We start from the raw sequence: 23359 nt of genomic DNA, 5'->3' as shown, positions 1-23359 counted from the left end.
CAATAATGGAACTTACCTTCTCCCTCATGGCAGAGAAATGGGACACAATAAGGACAGTAAGGGATTTACCATCAGCCACGTTTCTGCATCTGCTGTTGTAAAGGTACTTCCTGGGGAAACAACTCATTCTTCTGTACTTGACGTTTAGAAAAAGAAAAAACCAACCCGTTTTACTGAGGCCCTTTTGTCTTTATATACTGAAATAATTTCCCACCTCACCTGTAGATTGAATCTTCTCTTGTGATAAAGAAAAGAAGTAAAACCAGCAGAAACAGAGAGAGTGGCTGACATATAGCATGCTGTTCCAGTAGGCTCCCATCTCTTTGCCATGAGGGAGAAGATAGATTTCATTATTGCTTCTCTGGGATATTCCTGTTTTGTTTTGTTCTTTCAGTTACTCAGTTTCTACTTCTTTTTAGTGATCTTTTCATTTACTTTGTTGTTGTCTTCATCTATATTTGTCCTCTTGATTCAGTTTGTTTCCATTTCTATTCATTAATACAAATTTTCCCATGTTACTTCAAATTCTTCATATTCATCTACTTGTACTTCATGACAACATTCAACTACATACATATACCTTAGTTTTTTCAGGCATCTCCCTATCAGAGGGCATTCAATTTGTTTTTGGTTCTTTGCTAATACAAAAAGAGCTCCTACGGATATTAGTATGTATATCGAAACTTATTTATATTATATTATGTGAATTTTATATCAATGATTATATGAATATTATAATTATGATATTTAATTTAATATTATTTTATTTTACTTAAACTCCCTCAAGATACTGTTCACTGGTGAGAGAGGTAAGTCAAAGGGTCCATTTATCAATGGGAATGGTTTGTATTCTTTTTTTTTTTTTTTTTTTTTTTTTGTTCACTAGGCAATGGGATTAAGTGATTTGCCCAGGGTCACACAGCTAGTAAGTGTTATTTGTTTGAGGCCGGATTTGAACTCAGGTCTGGAGCTCTATCCACTGTGCCACCTAGCTGCCCCTGAATGGCTTGTATTCTTATAAATTTGACTTGGTTCTCTATATATTTGAGAAATGAGGCCTTTATCAGAGACACTTGCTATAAAAATTGTAGGAATGTAAATTTTGATCGCTGAAACCTCACAAAATATCTTAGAGTTTATAGACTAGATTTCTTTTCAAGGACTATGCCTTAAACGCAAATCACTTTGGCTCTCATTGATTGGCCAACAATAGGTCCCAGCCCAAGCCTCACATGGTCATTGTTTGGGCTCAGATAGCTCAGAGTGAGTGTAAATAGCGATTGTTTCTGATTTGGCCAGAAACCCTAAGCATCTTCCCTCCCAGATTGATTTTTTTAAAAATAGGTTAAAGAGGCCATTTTTTTAACCTTATTCCTTACCTAGGCCTTAATCACTGAATGGGCATTGTCTCAGTCAAACTGAGACCTGGGAAAAACCTTAGCTTCAAAAGGCCAAAGTCTCTCACTGCATCCTGGGGCACCTCTAGTCATCCTGATCTTGCCACTGAACCCAGATGGCTCTAGGGGAGAAAGTAAGGATGGTGACTTAAATCCAATTCATTTGTAAGTCAAGACGTCACCTTCCCAATGTCATGGTCCTCTTCATGAACGAAGGACAAACAACAACAACAACTTGGGTCAAAGGGTATGATCAGCTTAACGAATTTTCTTGCAGTTAGGTGATACAGTAGATAAGAGTGCTGGGCTTGAGTCAGGAAGATCTGAACTCAAATTCTTCCTTACACACTTACTAGCTATGTGACCCTGGGTAACCTCTCTCTCACCCTCAATTTCCTTTGTTAAATGGGGACAATAATAGCACCTACTTCCAAGGGCTATTGTGAGAATCAAATGAGATATTAGGCAAAGCACTTTGCAAACCTTAATGCTCTTATATAAATGATAGGTAGACAGGACTCTATCTTTATATTTTTATCACCTCTAGTACCCTGCAAAAGATGGACTAATGAATTTGAAAGAGCTATTCTTAACTCAGCCATGTTTTAGGGTCTGGTCACATTATGTTCCAGACTAGAATTAGTCGTTGTAAAGGGTTAGCATTAAAAAATCTTTAGAACAAGTATACGTAGGCCTTGTGATCACTTTTTTACTTTGGAAGGGGAGAGTCTGCAGGGAGAAGTTAGATCATCCTCCAAGACACTGGTGAACACATTAGTTGAACTATGTGTTTTTCTCTTTTTTACCTCCTTTGATTTGGGTACTCAAAAGATTATTGAACAAAGTTAAATCTATGTGTCATAGAATCTCATATGCCTTTTTATATTTATTTTGTAATTAATTAATTAATTTTTAGTTTTCAACATTCACTTCCATAAGATTTTGAGTTCCAAATTTTCTTCCTGTCTTTGCCCTCCTCCCACCCCAAGATGGCATACAATCTGATATAGGCTCTACATATACATTCATATTAAACATATTTTCACATTAGTCATGTTGTAAAGAAGAATTAGAGCCAATGGGAGGAACCATGAGAAAGAACACACACACACACACACAGCAAATAGTATGCTTCGATCTACATTCAGACTCTACAGTTCTTTTTCTGGATGTGGAAAGCATTTTCCATCATGAGCCTTTTGGAATTGTCTTAGATTCTTGCATTGCTATGAAGAGATAATCACTCTTTTTAGGACAGTCTTTAAAATTTCCACTTTTTTTGGTAACCCAGAAACAATAGACACAGTGGTATCTTAAATCTCATCTCTGCCATCTACCTACTTGTTAACACTAAACAAATGAGTTAAAGGTCTCTAAACTTTTGCCTAGACCCTCTATCTACCTTTTTCTGCCAGGTAGGCAGTGCAACTTGGAGACCTCCTCTCCTCACTGGTGAATATTTTCCCAGCACCACTTTAGCCAGGACCCGAGATATTCTTTATCCCTCTACTGGATTTCACCTCCCCCTCAGCTGCCAAACTGCCCCTGTAATTTCTTTCCTTTCCTCCCTCCTTGCCCCATTTTCCAGAACCTTTATATATGTTGTCTTCTCTTGTTAGAATATATTCTGGAGGCTAAGGCCTGTCTTCTTTGAGTGTATTTGTATCCCCAGCATTTAGCTCAGTACACCTGACATATAATAATTGATTAATAAATGCTCTATCAACTATCTATGCCTCACATTCCTTATCTGTAAAATGTGAAGGATGTACTCTTTGACCTCCAAGATCCCTTTCAGCTCTAAATATATATTCTATGATTTTCACTACCTCTCAACCAATGTGTGACTGTGAAGATATGTCCTGTAGTGGATGACTGTTTACAAAAGTCTGTTTTCTTATCCTTTTATCAAAGATGTTTTCTTCGCCTTGTGATCACTTAATTTTCAGAAAAGCAAAACACATGTAGGGATGATACAATTAAAAGTCACTTTTATGTTTCATTGAAAAGATTATGGTTGTATCTTCCTTCTTTTAGTTTTTATTTGGTGCGATTAATTCAATGCTATATGACCTTGAATTTCATTCCCAGAGTCTCTCTCTCTCTCTCTCTGTCTCCTAGAATAATGTGTTCTCTCTCAAAGCTAGAAACCAGGAAACTTAGAATCTTTTCTCTCTGGAATATTCAATAACTCTGCCCCTTTCATTGGTATGAAGCACTGAATAATCATTCTCCACCAATGAGAAGAGCATTATGCAAATGAGGTTAAACATTGGGTTACATATATATTTCTCCGCAGTCACCTGCCCTGACCTTCATCTTCTATTTTAAAAATATTTTTAAGTTGGTCAGTGAATTTCCTAGCCATCCACATAGGTTAATTTTGATCAGAGGTTCTTAACCCTTTTTGTGTCAACAATCTGGACCCCTTCTTAGGATAATGTTTTTAAATGCATAAAATACATAGGACTACAAGGAAATAGATTACATTGAAATACAGGTATCAAATTTAAGACAATTTACAAGTTCATGGACTCTAGGTTAAGAACTCCTGTTTTAGATAAATCTTTTTTTTCCTCATGGGAATAATTAATCAACAAGCATTTATGTTCCAATGACATGGATTGCAATCCTTTCATGCCTTGACATGAATTTCTGTGGCTAAGAAAATTCATGTACCTGTGATCAACCTGTTAATGAAGTGGTTCTCCAGAAGCAGGTAGGTGAGTCCCCAGACACTAGTCCATTGCTGGGTTTGTACTTTGAGATTTCAGACTCCTAGGGACTGCTTCACTGACATAATCCCAAAGTCACCTTCACACTACCATGAGGCATCAGAGTATTTCAGTGGAGCGAGTGTTGTATGTACACATTTGTGAAACATAAGCAAGCCCTAACATAATTGAACAGTTTTATTTTATATCATTTGTGGGGGTTGGGGGGAGATTCTCAGGACATGTGAGCTCATTTGTGAAGGAAGTTCTTAGGTGAGCACACTCTGCCAACACAGATATGCACCTATTCTGCAACTTGAGAGTCTTAGAAAGTTGCCAAGGGCACTGTGAGGTTAAGGGACTTCCACTGGCTTATAGAGCCAGCATGTGTCAGAAGCTGCATTTGAATGCAGGTCATTCTGACTCCAAGACCTGCTCTCCATCCACCAGGCCCTGTTGTCTCTTTTTCACATCATCTAATTTAATTAGTGGAACCAGGTATTCTTAACTTTTTTTTTTCCTGTCATAGATTCCTTTGGCAGTCTGTGAAGCCAATGGAACTCTATTCAGAATAGTGTTTTTAAATACACTTTAAAAATACATAGGATTACAAAGAAAATCTATTTTACTGAAATAAACACACACAAGTTCGAGGATCCCAGGTGAAGAACTCCTGGGTTCTTAAATAAAGGGCTGAATCTTTTCCACATAGCATGGGGTTCTAGACAAGATTAAGGATCACAGAACTCACAGCTGAAAACAGATAAAATAGGATCTGTCCAAGGGCACATATATTTTAAATGTGCTATTGCACCACCTTACATTTGTATGGCTCTTTACGATTTACAAAGTGCTTTCAAATCCTTCAGCTTCTTTGGTCCTCGTAATAGCCCTATGAGGTAGGCAGGGCAGATATTAATCCCATTTTATAGAAGAAGAATTTGGGAGTCAGAATGGTTAAATGATTGATCCAAAGTCACACTGCCAGCAAGTGGCCAGAGCTAGAACTAGAACCCAGGTCTTCTGACTGTGGTACTCTTTTGCATATTTCATGTTGCCTCAATTTTTTTTTTTTCTGAATGCCCTGACTAATTTTCCTTAAGGAAAAGTACTTTTGTGTTTCCTATTGCTCCCAGAAAAACCTGACCCTCAGGCGGTAGTTAGGTGGCGCAACGGATAGAGCACTGGGCCTAAAGTCAGGAGGACCTGAGTTCAAATCCGGGCTCAGACCAAACACTTAATACTCACTAGCTGTGTGACCCTGGGCAAGTCACTTAACCCCAATTGCCTAAAAACAAAAAAACAAACAAAAAAAAAAAACCTGACCCTCAAATAAGCACAGTTAGCTATCACTTAGTCCAAAAACATCTGTGATCTTTATCCTTACTGTTCCCTTGTGAGAGGCTATAATCTCAATGACTGTTCTTCTTCCCTCAATCTCTTATTTTTTAAGATTTCCCCTGCTCAGTCCTATACCACCAAGATCTTCTTGCCAGTACATGCATTAGTATGTGTTCCTTCCAAGTTGCTTATCCAAAGCATTCAGGGCTCAACATTGGCAGTGATTCACTGTGCTTTGGGTCTCAACTCTCACACATGCATTTAACAAGTAAAACAGGTACCATGGAAAGGACTGGAGGGATAGCCTTGGATACTGAGCTTGGTTTTGATTACTCACAAAACAAACACAGCAGAAGCAATAATGAAGCTAGTTTCATCACGCTATCTTGTCAATGTGACTCAGCCTTAGCTCTCCACCTCCACTGAATATGTGGTTTGCCTACTCAGGTGGAGCAGGTTTCACAAAGGAAGCTCATTTCCCAGCTTAGCACATGTGCACCTCTTAAAAACTTAACATTACACATCATTCAAAACTTTTATCTAATCCATTCCTATACCAGATAATCACAATGAAACCTACCTCAAGGCAGCAAGATGAGCTATGAGGCCAAGAAACAGATATTTATTTCCCTTTCCTTTGGGAAGTAACAACTTCAAAAACTAGTGCAAATAGCAGGCCCTTAAAAATGTCTGTTCATTGCCTGATTGATCATACATATTCCAAACTGAAATAAAGGCAATGTTGCCCTAGGATTTATATAAGTGTAGTATCTTTTTCTTTTAGAATTCAAGCAACTTCAGAAATCCAGAGGACTACAATAATGCCAAAATAAAGCATTAAGAGCCTGCAGCATTGCCAACTGGGCTGTGATTCAGGAGTGCCAATTATCTAACCTCAGACTGGATTGTCTGGTTTGGGGTGCCTTTTGTTGTCCCCTGAGTACTCCAGGAGTTGGCTCCAGCTTCTGTTTCATGTGCCAGAAATCCTTGGTTGCACTACACCAATCTCGAGCCCTTGCACCCAGCAGACACATGGCACACATCTGTTGAACTGAACTTAATGCTTTTGTTAAAGGCTGAAGGATGCTATGAAGAACACTATTTTTTTCCTCACTGGTGCAACCTTACTATATCTCACCATACTTTATTAACTAAGGAAAGACTTTCTACCTCAGTAAAACTGTACTGAGCCATTATCTACAGACATGTATTTACTAGTTTGTCCACTATGTTCAAGATGTTGAGCTAAGCAACAAATAAACATTTTTATAGTGCCCAGATATCATACCCAAGAGGTGATCTTAGGCAACAGTGCCAACTCAAATTATACACTTAAGTTTCAGTACTTATCTATTTGTACTAGAACTAGCTTAAATCTAGCTTAAAACTTTATTTTTCCCCAAAAAATTTTCAATTGGATTATAGCTATCTGAACAAAGTGGGGTCAATAGCTACATGATGTACATGAAGTAGGTGGTGGTGAAAATAGCCCAACGCACCAGGAAAAGAGCTTGAGATCCTTAGCACATTTTGTGACTGATAATAATAGTTTACATTTATATAGCACTTGAAGGTTTACAAAGTACTTTACATACATTATCTCACATGATCCTCACGAAAACCCTGTAGATAAGAGATGAAGACCATTGTCTGAAATGGGGTTAGAGACAGGCCTTTGATTTCACTGAAATAGGCAACTCCTAGGTAAGGACACTCCCTTTACCAATGGAGACTGGCAGCTTTTCTGTATGATTTGTCAGGTCATACAGACAATATATGTTACAGGCAGGACTTAAACTCAGATATATCTGGCTCTGAGGCCAGTTCTCTATCCACTACATCATGCTGTCTCTCTGGTTAGATACTTGAAATAAATAACCCAAGGCCATATTCTCTCACAACAAAGTTTAAGGAAGAACGTCAAAAATAAATGTGGAACTTGAAAGATGTTATTTGATTTCATTTTTTTTTTCATTTAAAAAAGGATTTATTTTATTCCGGACTTAAGAAATAAAATAAGCATTCCCATAATATTAAATAGAAAAAAAAAAACCTAGATGCACCAAATATTAAAGGATCTAAGTTTTTAAAAGAAAAAAATGAATTACAGGTAGCAATAGATAGTAGTACTATAATAGTGGGCAGCTTTAATCTTTCACTCTCAGAACTAGATAAATCTAACTGAAAAATAAATAAGAAAGAAGTCAAGGAAGTGAACAGAATTTTAAATAAGCTAGATATAAACTAGATATCTATGAGCTAGATAGAAACACATTTAAAAATGAGAGATACAGAATTAAAATAGAGGGTTGGAAGGAGAATTTATTATGCTTCAGCTGATGTAAAAAAAAACAGGGATAGCAATCATAATCTCAAAGTTAAAGCTAAGATAAATTTAATTAAAAGAGATAAACAGAGTAACTACATTTTTATAAAAGGCACCATAGACAATGAAGCAATATTAATATTTGATTTCATTTTAAGCTGGAAAGTACTTATTACATATCACTGGACTCTTGGCTTAGTATATGCAGCAACAAGCATTATGTGAAGGAGGTACAATGGCTGGTACTGCTTGTCTAGCCTTTGGAAAAGGCTTTTCTTCTGCTGATCAAGATAGAAGAGAAAAGAGGAAGATGTACACAACTTCCTTCTTCAATCTCTCCCTCTTACTCTGATGGTTGCCATCATGAGGATACTTTTAAATGAATTTTGTAGGCCCTGTTAAAGTTTTAACTATGTGCTTATTAATTTTTTGCATTATTTGTATTTTCAAAAAGGATGTGAATTGATTTGCAGTGGTTAAAACGGGCAATTAAAAAAAATACAGGAGAAAAACCAGGGTGAAAAGGGGAGTGTGGGATTCTTGCATCTGGGATGAGTTATTTATTGTAGTTGAACAACACTTTAAGCCCTGAGCTTTCTAGCTATAAAGGCGAAAAGAGAAACACACTGGCTTAAACAGGTCTGATTGTTTAATAAAAGGAAGCATCATAAATTGCTCTGAAGAAACAAACATCTTCCTGGCATTAAACTGGCATTTTCACATAAATCTTCATATAAGGCAAACTAGACAACATAATAGGCTATGTCTCCAACTGAGTTGTTTTGTAAGATATACAGAAGCCATTTCTACACAGGCACTCTTTTATGTTAACCCCCTGTAGAAGCTGAGGGCCTTATATTAAGTGTTAATACACTAAAGTCATTTCTGCAGGAAGTTATTATAATAAACTCCAGATATGGAGTTTTGTAATGATCTAACTACATACAAGGGATGAAGTTATGACAAGATTTCTTAATTTGCATTCCACAGAACTCTGGAGTTCCATAAAATATGACTAGGGGCTTTTGTGAGAAAATTGTGATGCTAGTGATATTTCTATCCCCCTCTAAATATTAAATTATGGGTGAATTTAAATTAAGCATTAATAAAAATGTTTCTTACATGCAATGTGCAAGAAAGCTTATTTTCTAATATTTTACTCCAAAATTTCTCTAGCTCCACTTTATTAAAAAATTAAGTACTTGATTGTAATAAGTATAAGTAAGTAGTAAGTATAAGTAAGTACTGCTTCCAAATGTCTCCAGTCCTGGCCAAGAGTAGTAGTGAAGGTATCTCTGCTAGAATGCTTGAAATCTCTTAGGCTCCTTCTGAATGAAAGGTAACATCCATGTGATTATAGAATCATAGCTACGGAACTGGAACAGAACTTTGAGATCACTGCATTCAATACCTTCATTTAATGAGGTAACTGAGGGCTGGAGAGGACAACGGGGGGAAGAGAATATTTTTATTTGAAGGGACTCTGGGAGGTTTCATGAAGCCAATATCACCTGAGCTGAGCCTTGGAAAAAAAAAAGAAGGACTTAGAAAGGTGGAAATAAAGAGAGAGTGATATCCAGACAAAAGAGATAATCTGCATGAATGCACAGATATGAGAGAATGAGGGACAGTTAAACAGTCCAGTATGGCTGAACTGCTGGAATACAGAACATATGAAGAAAAATAATGCCAAATAAGGCAGTTTAGAGCCAGATAATAGATGGCTTTAAATAGCCAGCTAAGGAATTTGTATTTTATCCTATAAACAATAGGAAGATACTGAAAAAAGAATGTGTAAACTATTCTGTTTTAAAAACTACACATTATAACTACAAAAATCTTCTTTATCAAAAGTAACCCCTCTTAATGCACCAGGTTCAAATATAAATGTGTTGCCTTCCAGATGGGCTTGGCTTACCACTTAAGTCTCCAAAGCAGTTGTTTATTAATTTATTTTTCCAACTCATATAACCCATAAGGTTCCTAGGCCTAGCTAAACATTTGCTCCAAAGAGTTGAGTTGAGAAATAGGACCTTGCAGTTCCTTCACATGAAAGGAAATACCTAGCTTATGGTACCAGAATGCCAAGGTTCTTTGGGCAACTCACCGAGCACTGTGAAGGTCTGCACTTCCCAATGGGGCAGCCAACTGGGCAGAGCTGTTTCCTTGTTGATATCTGGAGACATCCCTTATAGGAAGGTAATATACTCTTTGCACCACCACCTGGACCTGCACTCCTTTCCATCTGGCTGTTCCCTGGCTTTCAACCACATCCAGGAGGGAGTCACTTATAGAGAGCTGCGCTGGAATGTACTGTTTTGTTTCTTGGAAGTCATGGGGTCCGCCAGTCCTGGTAGTAGTTACATTAGTGCACATTATCTGGCAAAGACATTCAAGAGAAATAACTGGGATTTAACTTATTACTGGCATTTTCATTATCAATAATCAATCAGCAAAGCTCTTAATATGTGTCAAACCCTATGTGAAGTACAAAGAAAAAATAAAAACAGTCCCTGTCCTCAAGGAGGTTATATTTATCATTGTTATACTCAGGGAAATTTCAACTTGTTTCCATTTTTTTTTAAGGATAAAGTGATTTAAAAGGTATTCATCAAACAGAGTATATCCTAGAAACTTAATGGCTCTATGTTCAACCAAGAAAACTGTAACATTAAAGACATCATGGAACACAATGGTCTCCAAGATAGAACTGTTGTTTTGGATTCCACTACTTCAACTATTAATGTCTGGGACAGATATTATAAGCAGAGAGAACAGAGGGAACAATGAGAAGTGTAACCTATTATTATTATTGTCCTACATATTTTTATCTTTTTGTTCTTCCTGAGATTGAACCTTCAGTGACTTAATCCACTCAGCTCTGGAACCACAGCCCTGGGGATATTTTGTACTGATTCCAGAATCAGCCAGTGAAAACAAGTTAGACCTACTCCATAAACTAATACAAATACAAATTAATCTAAACTAAAATCAATAAACTAAAAACCAATTAAATTAATAAAATATTAATGTATCCAGTTCCAGACAAAATACCATATTTCACATTCCATCTGAACCTTTGCCATCAAAGTATTCCAACTCTTCCCCTCTGTCTCTGTAACAGAGTAACTCACCTGTTACTCTGAGAACAGTGATCAAATCAATATGACCACTGCTTCTGGAAAGGACTTGTCAACTAACTTCCTTTAGGCTCCTCTCAGCATTATTCTGTCTTCCCAGTTCTGTGCATTACTTCCTTAAGTGTTTTATCTCTCCCTATTAGAATGTAAGCTCCTCAAGGGCAGGCACTGTCTAGATAAATACATCTCCTATGCTTGATGCTTAGTAAATACGTTATAAATGCTTTTAATTCAATCAAATAATGTCTTTCATTTTTATATTCAGAGCTTTAATCTACCTTAAACTATTTTAAATCCCATATATTATATAAATTAATAAAAGATTAATAGATCTCTCTCCATCATAACCATTTCCCTTCAATATTTCCATTGATAATTGAGTTTACTGCTCAAATGTTCTACCTGACCTCTTATAAAATAGCTGAATAAAAACCCTGAATGCATTTCTTCATAAATCTTTCTCAATTCTTCCATTTCTTCTAATTCTAGCATTATATAGTTTAAAATCCAACCAAAAGACCAAAGAGCAGCGAATTATGAAGTTAGTATCACTCAAAAGAAAATAGTAGCTTTCAGAAGGAAGCTGAAACCAAAGTATTGGAGCATTTTAAGATCCCTAAGACAGGTCTGACAAATGGACCAGGTAATTTGGTATTAAGTTGAGGAAAACAGCCTAACTTTTACATAATTAAATAAATGAGTAAAATGTAACATAATCAGAATAATAATATGGAGATTAAAAAGAATGGGAATAGAATACAACTGAACACTAAGTTCCTGGATGGGTCAAAGATCCTTCTTCCATTCAGTAAAGAACAATAAAACTCCCTAACATGTTTTGCTATTTATTTATTTAGAGACAAAAGATGTCAATGACTCACAAAATCTTCTCAACCAATATTGAGACAAAGCTTTACTTTCCTAATCCAAGAAGAATTTACCTGATGTCCCTCTGATTCCTGAGCAATATCATTTATTTGGCTTTTAAATCTAAACATCCGAGCCAAGGAAATGATTTTTCTTCTTATAGGCAATATCCCCAGACAGTGCATTTTATCAAGTTTTTCTGAATCTTCTTTGACGACAACTTTCTGGCAAAAGTATGTGTTCATAATAATAGGAACACTTTTATCATGAAGAAGAAGCTTATGCCTGGATAAGAAGAAGAGATAAGACAGAATTATGTTTGTGTCTGACAGAATTAATTATGTATTTGTATTATGCATATGTACAGATATTGCTTAATCTGGCATATGAAGAATGATCACTTTAATGGCAATTTAAAAATCAGTCTAAAGTCAACAATGTTGACAGCTTTCACAATAATTATTTCAACGAGTACTTCTTAAGCTGATGTTTTAAGGCTAGATGCATTAAAAAAAATTACATTAAAATGCCTAGCTTAGGTAACTAAGCGTCCACAACTGAAGCTCTACATTTACATAGAGTGCATTCAATCTAGCAGGTCATACAATCTCTTGTTGACTCACATCTCCACCTTAAGTTTCTCATGGGATCAGAATTGGGATTGTTTTGTCCCTACCCATTATTTTCCCCAGAAGCATACCAATTTGGCTCCTGTCAAAATCTTCAAGGAAAAGTTAAAGGGACTTCAATTCCCGGACAAATGCTCAAGCTAACATTACATCAAAGATAGGGTAGGCTTTATACCCCTCCACAAGGACAACAAAATACAAAGGACTTGCACCCGAACCTATAAGATGTTATGGTCAGTTTTTTCACTCTCTCATGAGTCCCACCTGCCCTAGGGACTTACACAGCACTCTCAACCTTTAGTACTACTCTGAAGTTGAGGTCCACTCCCTCCTACCTTGAGTAAGAAGAAAACTTGGGGTTGCTACAGAATTAGCAATGCCTCTCCTACCTTTCCACTGTTTTCTTATACCTTACTCCCTACCATGTACTCTTCTATCCAGTGACATTGGACTCATTGCCATTCCACAGATGACATACTCCATTTCTTGCCTCTTTCTCTGGCTGTCCCCCATACCTGGAATGTTGTTCTTCCTCATCTCCACCAACAGAGTTTTCTGGCTTCCTTTACGTTCCAACTAAAATGCCAGCTTTTGGGGCAGAGGATAGAGCACCGGCCCTGGAGTCAGGAGGACCTGAGTTCAAATCTGGCCTCAGACACTTAACACTTGCTAGCTGTGTGACCCTGAGCAAGTCACTTAACCCCAATTGCCTCACGCCCCCCCCCAAAAATAAAAGGAGTTTTTAACCTGGAGTTTATGAACTTATGAGTTTGGGAGGTTTTTTTGTTTGCTTTTTTAATATTTTGGTAACTGTATTACAATATAATTGGTTTCCTCTGTGATTATGTATATTTTCTTTTATGCATTTAAATATATTGTTCTAGGAGGGGATCAATAAGCTTCACAGACTACCAAAGGGATTTGTGATTTAAAAAAAGGTTAAGGAACCCCTTTCTTACAGTTCTATCCGTAATTCCCACAGAGAGGGCTTAACCACTTATCCCTTCCATCCCCCTCCCCACACAGTTATTACCCACCTTGTGATGGCTTGGCTAAGAGTGTTACTAGAAGGCCTGTTAGGCTGCTTCACATTTCCAGACCCTCTAATTTCTAAATTAATGATAAAATGGTAGAGGAGGGGTTCTCCTCAGTGTTCTATCTCTATTCCTATTTATTGACTGTTATATCTCTTACAAAGTTAGTAGGAATAATTCTGTGTTCTTTGTCTCAGATTTAGTCATATTTGAAGGTACAAACACCCATTTTAACCACTGAGAATATCTGATTCCTGTCTTAAGCATTAGCTCCCACTGTGAGTGATTACATCCCACAGCCTGTTGCTATGAGAATAATTTTCACTCTTATGCAAGTTTTTTTTCCAGCACATAAATTTATACTATTAAATAAGATAACGGGCACATTGCCTGGGTAGCATTAAGTCACATATTCTAGATTAATTGTTTTTGGGGAAGGAAAGGTGTGGTGAGAGGCCAAGGTACTGAATTCCACAAAGACATGAAAATTTCCTTTATGGCCCTTCTTTATACTTAAAAGCAGGCTCTGAGTCTTATATAAACTTTATGTGTCCAAGGGTATTGGGCTTAGCATGATTGCTACAAGACTGTTTGATTCTTGAGGGCAAGGACCTCATCTAATCTAATTCATGTAAATACTGTATGTCTAGTACACAGCATAGTACTACAGTCTAGGGCCAATATTAATAGGGATTTTGGTGAACAGGGATTGCAGAAGAGACATGAGAATAATTTCCAAGGACAAACAGACCCTTGATCTGTTAGATAGATAGATAGATTGATAGATAGATAGATAGATAGATAGATAGATAGATAGATAGATAGATAGAGCTGCTGCTAGAAAGAGTAATAGATTTTGGATCAGAAGACTTGGGCTTAAATCTGAACTGTCAATTAACAAACCTATTATGTCTAGTGCATATTATGTACCATGCACTATTCTCTCCTAGCTCTCTTCCTACCTTTCAGACAACTCTTTCTCACATTTCTGTCTATTCCAGGGCTTCTTAAACTTTTTCTACTTGTGACTCCTTTTCGCCTGAGAAATTTTTACGTGACCCTAGGTGTATGGGTATATAAAACAGGTACACAAATCAAACATTTATTGATAATAAATCATAAAGAAATTTATTTTAAAAACAATTCTTTGGCATACATGTAATTTTACCATTTATTAAAGATGAAAACAAATTTGCATACTAATGAGATGGACGTGCTTGTTTATTTTTACATGAAGAATTAAATCTTGGCGGAATATTTGATACCGCAGGATGTAGAGCATCTTCAACGTTTTTCAGAGTTGATCGATATTTTGATTTTATAATCATCATTGTTGAGAATGCGGCTTCACATAAATATGTAGCACAAAATGGTAGAAGTATGTTTAGGGCCATTTCAGAAATTGTTGGAAATTCTGTCCTAATCCCAAGCCAAAATTCATTTAACGATTTTGGATGTACAGTAAAAACACTGCAATTCATAACATACGATAGTTTTGAATCTGATCCAAGGTATTTCTGGCAGCATCCGTTGGCGTTGCGTGGTGTGACAGCACGCACAGTGCAAAGTGCACACGTTACGTGTTTAGAACCAAGGCTGCAGTGAAGCCACATGATGCAACACAAGCAAGTGCTACCAGAAACACCTCCAATTCATTAAGCATTTGATTTTGAATTAGTTTTTGGTCGTTGGGTGTTCAGAAACCTATTGCTGTTGCCAAATTTTTCATGACTTCCACATTCACTTACACGACCCCACATGGGGTCGCAACCCACAGTTTAAGAAGTGCTGGTCTATTCTAGGAATGTCTTCCCCTCTTCCTTTAAAGGAAAGCCTTTTCAGACCCTAGCCATCCTGTAAAACTCAATTAAAATGCTGCCTCCTCTGATCTCCCTTTTGGTAATTATTTCCTCACTCTCAGGCCTCAGGAAGCATTTTATTGCTACCACTCCTAAGTATATATCAAATATTATTTTGTATTACAGCGATATATATATATAAGTCCTAGTCTCCTGGTAGACTAGGAAGATCGTGAAGAAGCAGGGCCAACATCTCATCTAAATTTAGCCTGTCCCTTAGTGCACATACGTCAATACTGTAAGAATCTGTGAGTGATTTCATTGTATCCCAGTGAGCAGGGATTTCCTCCAGTGATGCAAGGGGAAACCCCTTTCATCAATACCTTAGTACTATTTCACAAGCTTCTGTGGCCAAAAGAATTCATCACTTGATGGCCAGTTCTCTGATAATGAGTCTCCCTGAATTTAACTAGGCAGATCTGTTAGTGAAAAGCATGAGCTTTTGACACTTGGCTTGTACTCGAAATCTTTCTAGTTTGGCAGGAGGAAGTATCACTGGTGACCTTTTGCGATGCACTTAAAAGATGTTTAACACCTGTCTGTAAATTGAACCTATCAACACGTGTGTTACTTATACAGAATTTTATGCTCATATTTCCTTTTCATTCTTCACATGTCCTTCAATAGAAGATTTCACTTTCAATGTTTCCAAAACAGTTTTAAATATTCTTGATCAAGTCATAACTCAAAATTCCACCATCCCATGGCAATATGAAATAGAATGCTGAGCTGACTGTGCTTCTATCAATAATTAAAGATATATTATTGGTTTCAAGTTGTAGTTTTCATTTTAAACTCAAAGAATGCAAAATCGGCTAAGGGGCAGTTAATAAAAGCGAACAAATAGTAAATGAATATTTTAAGCTTCATCAAAAGATGGGAGAAAATCTGATGAATTTATAGTGAGCAATGTTATTTTTCAATTAAATTTGTATCACTTGGCAGCAGTACATACATTTGTATTTGGCCAAAGCAGTCTCCTGCCTTGGCAATGAAGTTTTAACTGAACCAAGTTCAGAAGCTGCTTCAGGACTCTTACGTCATAAATCCTTGGGGACTCTTCATGTTACAGAGGTGATGTAAGACTATATCCAAAAAGAGCAGGTTTTCAGAAACAAATGACGTACCTGCAAACTATAAATCTGGTCTTCTTTCACTGATTCATCAAAGTCGTTTGTTACCAACATAAAACAATGGCTTAGCACTTTTAAGTGAACTGTGATATCCAAAGACTTTCCAAACATTGGCTGAAAATTTTTCATTTTCTCATCAAAAGTATTGATTAAAGTGTTAATGGACAGTCAATGTTACTAACACCGCGTAAAAGAAGGAAAAGCAATTGGCAAGTCGTTTATTCAAAAGTACAGAGGAAGCTGGAACCAGAATTGGGAAGCTGTTTGCTTCTCACTCTTCTGTTCTAAAAACTGGGTCACACTTCACCATGGAGATCCCAAGAGGACTTGCCTAAGCCCTCTATTATAAAAAACACACAAGCAACATGTCTGTCTGATAATCAAATCCAGTTAAATGCCATGAATTCAACTTTACTGGGGAAAAGACCAATCAGATTAAGAGACCATTTGCAAAGAAATGCAATTGTTTTGCATTTTAGAGTTGTTTTTGTCAGAAAACATGGTAGTTTGAGTCCATACTTCTCTTTAACTACATAAAAATTCAATTTGTTAATGCCAGGAAGAATGCTTCTGAGGTTATGAAGTGAAGTCACACTTTTAGTCTTATGTATAACTTTCTGTCTCTGGGTATGATTTGTGAGGGGACATTAGATCAGAGGTCAGTGGGGACTGAATTAGAATCTGAACTTCTACTATTTACTACCTCTGTACCTATCCCTGGACAAACTGCTTAATCTCTGTGGGCCTCAGTTTCTTCATATGTAAAATTATGAGATTAGGCTTATCTTTGAGATTCATTCCAGCTCTAAAATCCTATGAGCTTGTCTTTTAAAACCTGTAAGAGGAAGCATCATATGTAGTGAAGAGGGTCTTAGACTTGGAGACAGGAATATCTTGGTCTAACTTTTGTCTTGAACACAGATTGTGTGACTGGATGAGTTAAAATTCTGCCTGTGTCTATTTCCTCATCTGTAAAATGGGAACAATACATAAAGCAACTATTTCAAAGGGTGGTTACAAGGCTCAAATGACATAATATATTGAAATGCTTTACATACTTCCAACAGATATAGGAGAGTTATTTTTATCATCCTGTATAATTATCAAAATGCTGGAGTCCCCTAAGGGTCTTAGAGTGGCTTTTCTTCTCCTTCTGGACTATCTTGTTGAGTGATCTCAGTGACTCCCATTGGATCCACCATTATCTCTATGCAGATGATTCCCAAATCTATACATCCAGGCCTAGCATCTCTCCTGAGCTTCAGTCTTAAATCAGCAACTGCTCTTTTAACAGCTTTATCTGGATGTCTCACAGGTATCTAAAACTCAACAGGACCCATTATCTTAAAACCTTACACACACACACACACACACACACACACACACACACACACACTCACAAAAACACTCTTCCGTCTTCCCAACTTTCTTGTAATTGCTGAGGGGCTACCATCTTTCTGGCTACCTAGGTTTCCAAATTTGGTGTCATCATTGGTCCGTCGCTCACATATCCAATCTGTTGTCAGATCTCATGTCTACCTTCACATGTCTCTTATATGCTCTGTTCTCTCCCTTCAGACAGCCACCATTCTTATATAGGTCCTCATCCCATGGACAGCTACATAGCACAGTGGATACAGCACCAGGCATGGAAAAAGGAAGACTTGAGTTCATACCTGGCCTCAGACTTATTAGCAGTGTGACCCTGGACATTTCACTTTGCTTGGTTTTCTCATCTATAAAATGTAATAATAGCATCTACCTCCCAAGGGCTGTTGTGAGAATCAAATGAGATAGAAATTGTAAAGTTCTTAGCCTGGCACATGGTAAGAGCTATATAAATGTTAGCTGTTATTATTATTATTATGACTATTATTAACTCTTATCTGCACTACTGAAATAGCTTTTTCAGTGGTCTCCTTCAAATTTCTATCCCACTCCAATCAATCCTCCATTCTAATAACAAAGTGATTTTTCTAAGGCATAGCCTTACTTGGCCAACACCTCTCTTTTTGGTCCCTTTCAGGACCAAATATTAAGTCCTTTGTCATTTGAAGCCCTTCACAACCTGGTCCCTTCTTATTTTTCCAGTCTTCTTATACATTAATGTCCTTCATGTACTCTGTGATTCAGACACATAGATCTACTTGACACTAAACCTATAAATCTATGCCTTTGTACTGACTGTTTCCTATGCCTGGAATGTTCTTCCTCCATACCTCTTATCTTCCCTGGCTTCCTTTAAAATTTAGCTAAAATCTCACCTTCTGCAGAAGACCTTTCCTGGTCTTCATTCCCCACCCAGCTGTTAGTGTCTCCCTTCTAAGATCATCTTCCATCTACTCTGAATATATCTTATATACATATGGATCTCTGCATGTCATCTCCCCCACTACAATGTTAGCTCCTTGAGGGCAGGAACCATGTCTTTGCCTCCCTTTGCATCTCAAGCACTTAGCACAAAGCCAGTACACAGTAATCACTTAATATAGGCTCATTGACTAATTTATCTCTTGAAATCCAATGCCATATTGCCAACTGTCTGTTGTAAAAATCCACTTTAATATTCTATAGGTATCCCAAATGCAACATGTCCAAAACTGAGTTCTTTACCTTTTGTGTTAAACTCAATACCCTCCACTTCCCTATTTCTGATGAGGACATCATCAATCTTCTAGTCACCCAGATTCTCAATCTAGGAACCATCCTTGACCTTTCACTTTCCTTAACCTCCCACAGCTAACTGGTTGTTGTCTTATCAATTTCACCTCCATATTACCTCTTGAATTCATCCTCTTCTCTCTACTTATACTACAGTTTCCTCCAGTTCAGGCCCTCATCACCACTAGTCTGAACTATTACAATAGCCTCTAAATGGTTTCCCTACCAAGTACTTCTCCAATACATCCTTCACAGCTGCCAAAGTAATAGCCTTAAAGCCCACAACTAACCATGTCACTTCTCTACTCAATAAACTCCAGTGTCTCCCTATTACATACAGGATCAAACATAAACTCTTCTGTTTGGCATTTAAAAGCGTTCCTAACCTGGATGCAACCTACTTTCCCATTTTATTATCAATTATTCCACTTCACATACTCTTCAGGATAGCCTAAAAACTATGCTACAAACTGTTGCCTATACTTTACCTCAGATTTTATCTCATGTCTCACGTGCCTTCTTTTCACATTAATTTCATGGAAAGCTTAGTTCCATTCAAGGCCTAGCTAATGGCTACCTGTTATAATAAGAAGCCTTTCTTGATCTCCCCAGTTTATGGCACCTTCCCAACTTACGTCTCTCCCTGCCTCCACTCATCCGGATGTGGAAATTACTTTACATTTATTTTTAATATTTTACTTACTTCTTGTATTTACTTTTCTATGTACATACCACATCCCTCCCTCTGTAAAATAGCCCCCTGGGCAGGGACTATCTTGTTTGTACCTAGCAGAGTGAAACTAATAAATGCTTATAGAATGAAAAGCGTAATTTGCCATACCAATCATTCCCTTCTCTTTCTGATTACTCCTCATGTACTGGCTCTTTTCCAGATGTACACAAATAAACGATCTCCATTATACTTAAAAACCTTACCTTGACAATGCCATTCATTCACTTAGACTATCATCCTATATCTTCCCCTTCACTGTTAAATTTCTAAAAAGAGAAGTCAACATGCACTTCTATTTTCTCACCATCCTATGAACTCCACAGTCCATTTCAAAGCTGACTTCTGAGCCCAGTACTAAAACTTCTCTGTGGTCACCAATGATTCTCCCTTGTCTATTCTGTTCCATTGATCTCTATTTTTTAATGAACACCAGATGGTTATGATGACTACTACTACTTTATAAAATAGTTTGAGGTCTGGAAATGCTAGTCCCCTCTCATCCTTACTTCTTTTCATCATTTCCCTTGATATTCTAGATCTTTTATTCTTCTAAATGAATTTTGTAATTATTTTGTCAAGGTCTATAAAGTTCTGCTTGGTAATTCGATTGCTATAGCATTAAAAGTACAAATTAATTTTGGTAGTATTGTCATTTTTATTATATCGGAACAGCCTGGCTGTGAGTACTGAATATTCCTCCCACTATTTAAATTGTTCTTTATTTCTTTAAGGAAGACTTTGTAATTGAATCTATACAAGTTCCTCATGTAATGTGGTAGGTCAGTCCCCAGATATTCTATGCAGTTTTGCAATTATTTGGAATGGGGTTTCCCTTTCTATTGTTGCTTCCTATGTTTTTGTTATTTTCTACATCCATATCTATATCTAATATTGGTTTGCTGTCTATAGTTCTTTTCAGCATAATATAGTTTCCTTGTTTATCCCTCTTTATTTTTTGGATGTTTGTTTTTACTTTATCAGATAGCATGATTGTATCTTCTGCTTTCTGAAAACTTACTTAATACATACTAAATTTTTTTCCCATCCCCTCACTTTTAACTTGTATATGTCTTTGTTTTTAAAATGAGTTTCTTTGTAAGCGACAGATTGTAGGGGGTTTTCTGCTTAGCCAATTTGTCACTCTTTTTAATTTTATTGCATTGGTTAATCCATTCACATTTAAAGTTATGAGAGTTAGGTTTAAATTTTCCTTTATCTACAATATTTTTTTTCAGGTTATGATTTTTCCTCCTCTTCTTCTGTAAATACAATACTATGTTCCTTCAGTTACTTCACCTTGACCTTTTGTAAGGTGGCTCTGTTCCCCATGGTTCTCTTCCCTTCAACCCTCTCATTTGATACTCCTTTCCCTTTGGATTTTAATTATTGGATCCTTTTTTTCTCTCCTGCTTTTATCTGGTTATATAATCCTTCCCTCCCTTCCATCCTTTTTTTTTTCCTCTCAGTTTGCCAAACAGATTCCCTCTTCCTCTCCTCCCTGAAAATTAGTTTTATTCATTAATTTTTCTAAATTTCATTTTTTGTGCTGCTTTCCAAAAAGTATTTCTCTCACTTTTCATTATCCATCCTCTCTTTCTGTTTACTATAGAACCCAGTTCTCTGATTCACGGCCCCTATAATTATCTGGTATCTCTCTTTTCTCTATTCCTCATGTAATCAAAGCTTCCAATATATCCATTCTAGGCTTTTCCCTCTCAATGGTTTCTGCCACTGCTTTGTAGGGCTTGCTCCATGGATTTCCCTTTTCCATTGTGCCTCACTCTTGGAATAAGGACACTTATTGCAGGTGTCAGAGAGGACACCATCCCTTGGTAAGGCCCCTCCCCAACCATGTCCCTGATTATGCAGCCTACTACACTGATCTATACCATCCCTGGTTACCTTTCCCCCCACCCCCATTTACCTCAAAATCTACACCCTGGGTACATGCTCTCTCACTCCCCCAGGTTCCAGTTAGATTTCTACCTCCCTCCCTCCCAACACAGGACAAGCAGACTTCTCAAGTACTAAATCTCCTGGGCTACATCCAGCACAAATTCTCCATCTCCCTTCACAGCAAACCAGAACTAAGAGCAGTGGGTGGAAATGGCTAAGAGGCAGATTTCAGCATGGTATAAGGAAAAACTTAACAAAAACAAGGATACTGGAAAGGTGGAAAGAGACCAGGTTGTGAAGGCCTTTCAGTGTCAACAGAGGACTTTATATTTGATCCTGGAGGCAAAAGGAAGCCACTGGCATTTATTGGGAAGGGGAATGACATGGATCTGCACTTTAGGAAAATCATTTTGGCAGCTGAGTGGAAATTGGATTGGAGTGGAGAGAAACTTGAGGCAGGGAAATAAACTAGAAAGGTACTGCTATAGTCCCCATGGTGAATGGTGATAAGAAACTTTATTAGGATGGTGGCCAGGTGGAATCAGGGTGGAGAAAAGGGGGAATGTATGCAAGATCTTTTGAAACAAGATTTGACAACTGCTTAAACACGTGGGATGGCTGTGTGAGTTGAGAGTAGGGAGTGGTATATTCCCCATCAATGGAGATCTTCATGGAAAACTAGATGACTTTGTTGGAAATGCAGAAGAGGGGATTTGTGCTCAAGTAGGGATTAGATAAAATAACCTGTAGGGTCTCTTCCAATCCAGAGATCCCATGAAAACAGCATTAAAGAGAAGGAAATTTACCATCTAAAATATCTGTTCAAGAATTTGATGTGTTCTCACTGGAAAATTCTATAATTCATATAAGTAACTTGAAATGCTAGCCACAAATATATATGGCATTGTAGATTATATTATGGGGGATTAATGTAAACTATAGAATACTTACATGGTAGGAGTTAAAAGTGTGTTTGTTAACCTTCTTCAATGAAATAAGCTACTGAAAAGGGCTTGAGAATGGGAGTTGAGACCCGTTCTATAAATTCAGCAAGCATCCAGTAAGTGCCACACATTGTGGCAACACCTTGTGTTAGAAACCCAGTCTTCAAAGATAAAATGAGACACAGTGTCTGACCTTGAGGAGTTTATATTCTTCTTAGTGGGGATAGGGCATGTGCACAAATATATATACTACAAAGATAGATGGGACAAAGGAGAGATCAGATAAGGTACTCTGGGAAAATTTTGAAAGACAATGTTTCAGGCGTGAGGAACAGCCTTTGAAAATGTGCAGAGACAGTGACAACGAGAAGTCAAGTGTGGCTACAATGTGGGTGCAGGAAGGGAAGGGCACAAAATATCGCTATGAGGGTAGGGTGGAGTCATTTAGTGGAGGACCTAAAATTCTAGGGTAAGGAATTACTGTCTTATCTTATAGGCAACAGGGAACCACGAAACGTTTTTAAGCAGGGGGCTAACCTGGTCAAGACATTAAGGTCATTTTGTTAAAAATCTTTCAAATTAGAATGAAAAGCTACAGGGATAAGAAAGGAAGCTGTTGACTAAGGGTGGTGGTAATGGGGAGGGTCTGTGCTTCAAATATCTTTGATAAGAGTCTAACATCTAA

General features: G+C 37.2%; 1 protein-coding gene across 4 annotated transcripts in view; it reads right to left on the bottom strand.

The window, feature by feature from the left end:
* The window catches only part of LOC114054196 (DNA repair-scaffolding protein-like), a 556996-nt gene that overhangs the window by 218507 nt on the left and 315130 nt on the right, over positions 1-23359 (bottom strand). For all 4 annotated transcript variants that reach the window (XM_027877359.1, XM_027877362.1, XM_027877361.1 and 1 more), the window contains exons 9-10: positions 11860-12070; positions 9886-10157 (exon numbers count right to left, since the gene is read on the bottom strand). In XM_027877359.1, the coding sequence (XP_027733160.1) occupies positions 9886-10157; positions 11860-12070 (483 nt within the window). The remainder of the gene's footprint in view (positions 1-9885; positions 10158-11859; positions 12071-23359) is intronic.

The sequence above is a fragment of the Vombatus ursinus genome, unplaced genomic scaffold (assembly GCF_900497805.2).
Source record: "Vombatus ursinus unplaced genomic scaffold, bare-nosed wombat genome assembly UNPS02014812.1, whole genome shotgun sequence".
NCBI classification, from domain to species: domain Eukaryota; kingdom Metazoa; phylum Chordata; class Mammalia; order Diprotodontia; family Vombatidae; genus Vombatus; species Vombatus ursinus.
This window is presented reverse-complemented; position numbering and strand designations above follow the sequence as displayed.